The sequence below is a fragment of the Haliotis cracherodii genome, unplaced genomic scaffold, assembly GCF_022045235.1.
Source record: "Haliotis cracherodii isolate W230 unplaced genomic scaffold, xgHalCrac1.p SCAF_14, whole genome shotgun sequence".
Classification (NCBI taxonomy): domain Eukaryota; kingdom Metazoa; phylum Mollusca; class Gastropoda; order Lepetellida; family Haliotidae; genus Haliotis; species Haliotis cracherodii.
In genome coordinates, this window is record NW_027266269.1 from 26,308,092 (window position 1) to 26,311,716 (window position 3,625).

A 3,625-nucleotide genomic window follows, 5' to 3' on the forward strand; every position below is an offset into this window, starting at 1 on the left:
CTTTACTGTGGGGACCTTGGAAAGTGATCGTCAGGCATTATCATCGACGTCAATTCTGCAATGTCGAATGCTTAGTGTTGCAGGTTGGACATTATGATTGACGTCGAATTTTTAATGTTCAGACTGGACATTATGATTGACGTCGGGTACGTAATGTTGCACGTGTGACATTATGATTGACGTCGGCTACGAAATGTTGCACGTGTGACATTATGATTGACGTTGGTTACGTAATGTTGCACGTGTGACATTATGATTGACGTCGGCTACGAAATGTTGCTGTTTGGACATATGATTGATGCCAAATGCTTAATGTTGCAGGTTGGACATTATGATTGACGTCGGCTACGAGATGTGGCAGGTTGGACATTATGATTGACGTCGGCTACGAAATGTGGCAGGTTGGACATCATGATTGACGTCGGCTACGAAATGTTGCAGGTTGGACATTATGATTGACGTCAGCTACGAAATGTTGCAGGCACGGCCCACTTACAGATGTCTGCCACATTACCTGAAGATCATATTCGAAGCTACCCAAAGATCCTTACAACGCTCGCATAAACAGTGAAATCGGTTGTCAACTGGTCGTCATGAAACACAAGAATCTTTGAGCCTGGAAAACCCACAGAAGAGGTCGATAGTGTGATGCACTATCCAAAAATAAAAACAACATAACCCTTTCTATATTCAATAGAAATCTCTACTAAAAGCAGTCGACTGTGCGATCTCGACTATATCATGAGCATGCGTTTATCACTATCAAATACTGATGCCACCAGAAGTTCCCGAAAAGGTGATCGTATCCGTCACAAACACATGCAAAGGCAAGTCAATTATTAACCCGAAAACACTATGATATGGTACAAGTCAAAATAGGTAATTGCATCGGACATAATTTTTGTTACTGAAGTGTCAAATGTGGAAATGTCTTCCACATGTCTACATGTCTAGCAACGTCACCGGAGTGTTCCGTCTACCGACGTCATATCCCTCACGTCACAGTATTTCGGAATGTACGTCAAGTCAACACATGACACACACGATGTCAATTTCCTATTGTGTGTTTCCTTCCATCAAGCACCTGTAATCCAATAACTAGTAACCGGCATATTGTACGTTCCAGAAACTGTTGTGAAAGGGGTTGGTGAAGCGATACCCCTTTAAGATTCTGGATGTGTAAAGAATGTTCTTTGAGTGCAGGGATTGAATTATCCCGAAAATTTCCGGGCCATTTACCTAACTAGAATTTTACGTACCCATAGAGAAACAGTGTTAAGAACTTGAGAAGTATTTCTCGGGCTGGAATAGAAGACGTTATTACAAGATATTAGTGTTTAGTTTCGCCCGGTGTGAGTTTGAGGAGTCTTTGTACTTGAAGTAATATCATTTCAAGCGCTCCAGTAGTTTTTCGTCATTATGGTCGTGTAGTGAATTTAAGTACACCTCAACGCGCAGCACAACCACAGGTCTTTTTATTCTATTGAACGTGTGTATCGCGGCGTTGGCGGTTAGTACCCCTCTGTCAAACATTCTATCAGCTGATCACTTCACGTGTGATGCTAAAACTTTAAGAGACTGTCAAAAATGGGGGTGCTGGTGCGAGACTTTCCGATGTGGTGCATCTGCGTTGAGTGTTGGGAGAGTCTGCGCACTTGGTGGTGAGTGTGTGGAGATGGCGATGGCAATGGCGATGGCGACGACGACGATGTAGATATTGATGAGGATGATATTAATGATGATGATGATGATGATGGTGGTGATGATGTGGAGGAGGGAGGTATTTTTATGAGGATGAGGATGACGACGGCGTCGAAGACGATAATGATATTGATGATGGTGGTGGTGATGTTGAGGAGGAGGATTTTTTTATGAGGACGATGTTGACGACGGCGACGACAACGACGATGATATTGATGATGATGATGAGGAGGAGGATAAGGAGGAGGAGGAGGATATTTTTTATGAGGACGATGATGACGACGGCGACGAGGACGACGACGATGATGATGGTGATGATAACGACGACGATGATTGTGGAGCTGATGCAAATGAAAAAGGGTTCATCCGCTGAAACTAAATATACTGAACAACAAAAGTTCCTTTGACATTGAATAAAATTTAATGTAAAGTTATGTTTTTTATCAAATCTGAAACAATTTCGGTTTGCAAGACTCCTTTAAGTGTTCAAATGGTTTAATTTGCCATATTGACTTCAGAAAATGAGTGATTTCATAAAAAAACAACCATGAACATGCCAAAATGTCAATTTACAAATCAATAGCGTGTGTGTCAACCTCTGGTTGCGATGCAAGCAACACATCGTCGTCTCATGGAATAGACCAGGCGTGGGCACAAAGTCCTGTGGGATATCTGTCCATATGTGCTGGAGCATGTTTCGAAGTTCCTGGAGTGTCTGTGGAACACGTGGTTGACGTCGAAGGCACCGATCCATCTCATCCCACATGTGCTCGATTGGTGAGAAATCAAGGGAGCGAGCCGGCCAGGAGATGACATTCTCGTTGTTTTGTTGAAGGGAATCCTGAACAAGTCTAGCAATATGAGGCCGAGCGTTGTCATGTTGATAGGTAATGCCTGGGCCTTGACGACGCAAAACGGTAGAACAACAGGGCCGATGATCTCGTCGCGGTAGCGCTGTCCATTGAGATTTCCCTCTATCACTATCAAACGGGTCCTCTGTCTTGCTGTAATCCCACCCCATACCATAACGCTGCCGTCCCCGAACCGATCTTCTTCCATGACACGTAACGTTCACCTCGACGTCGGTACACTCGAATCCGTCCATCGCTGTGGCTGAGGTGAAAACGAGACTCGTCAGTGAATAGAACTTGTCCCCACTGCATGGCCGTCCAGCGTAGACGCTGTCTGCACCACTGTAGACGTGTTTGACGGTGGTTTCCTGTCAAAATGGGACGTCTGCACATCTGAGGCGACGACGTACGGTTTGTAAAGATATTCGTCGAAGGCCAGGGATGCTTCTTGCAGTCACTGTTGCTGGCTGGAATCGATTTCGTAGGTGTGTTGTTCGAATCCAGTTGTCTTGTCAATTGTTGGTTACGCGTGGCCTGCCACTCCGAGGACGGTCTCTGACTGCATTCGTCTGTTGCCAAGGTTGCCATAAACACCAAATGGTGTTTCTGTGGACGTTAAATTGTCTTGCAACATCACGTTGACTCGATCCTGCTTCAAGCATACCAATGGCTCGCAGACGCTCATTTTCGGACAGGCGTGGCATTTCGTAATGTTGTATAATTGCGTAATTTTGTTGTTTTTCTGAGTGGTTGTTGTCAGCACGATGCTAAACAATGCATATGGAATCCCGTTAACGCACATGTTTTTATACCCACTCTTGGGAAGCGAAATGCATGGGGCTTGCATAAAAGTAAACTTTTGCAAGGAATGCATGCTTTTCTGTAGCAGTTGCGTTTTTGTGACTTGATTCCATACATGTACTACAATATTGAAAACCAAACTTTACTTGTTTGAAAAATACACTGAAATATTGATGTCACAGGAACTCTTGTTGTTGAGTATATAAAATAATATGCCTATCATGAAGTTGAGTGATATGATCAATCATTCAGCTGGGCATGGAATTTGTAAG

The 3,625-nt window shown here is 43.8% G+C and overlaps 1 protein-coding gene across 1 annotated transcript; it reads left to right on the forward strand.

The window, feature by feature from the left end:
- Nucleotides 1-946: 946 nt before the first annotated feature.
- On the forward strand, nucleotides 947-2,074 carry LOC139460332 (uncharacterized). The gene is made up of 3 exons (XM_071241824.1): nucleotides 947-1,016; nucleotides 1,667-1,780; nucleotides 1,860-2,074. Exons 1-3 carry the CDS (start codon nucleotides 947-949, stop codon nucleotides 2,072-2,074), a joined length of 399 nt encoding a protein of 132 aa, XP_071097925.1.
- The last annotated feature ends 1,551 nt before the right edge of the window (nucleotides 2,075-3,625 follow it).

Excerpts from the sequence above, each read along its gene's own strand:
- LOC139460332 (XM_071241824.1), top strand. The coding sequence starts at position 947 with ATGTCTAGCAACGTCACCGGAGTGTTCCGTCTACCGACGTCATATCCC. Across the intron at positions 1,017-1,666 it reads ACGTCACAGTATTTCGGAAT|TGTGTGGAGATGGCGATGGC; the intron begins GTACGTCAAGTC and ends CTTGGTGGTGAG. Across the intron at positions 1,781-1,859 it reads TGATGATGTGGAGGAGGGAG|GAGGATTTTTTTATGAGGAC; the intron begins GTATTTTTATGA and ends GATGTTGAGGAG.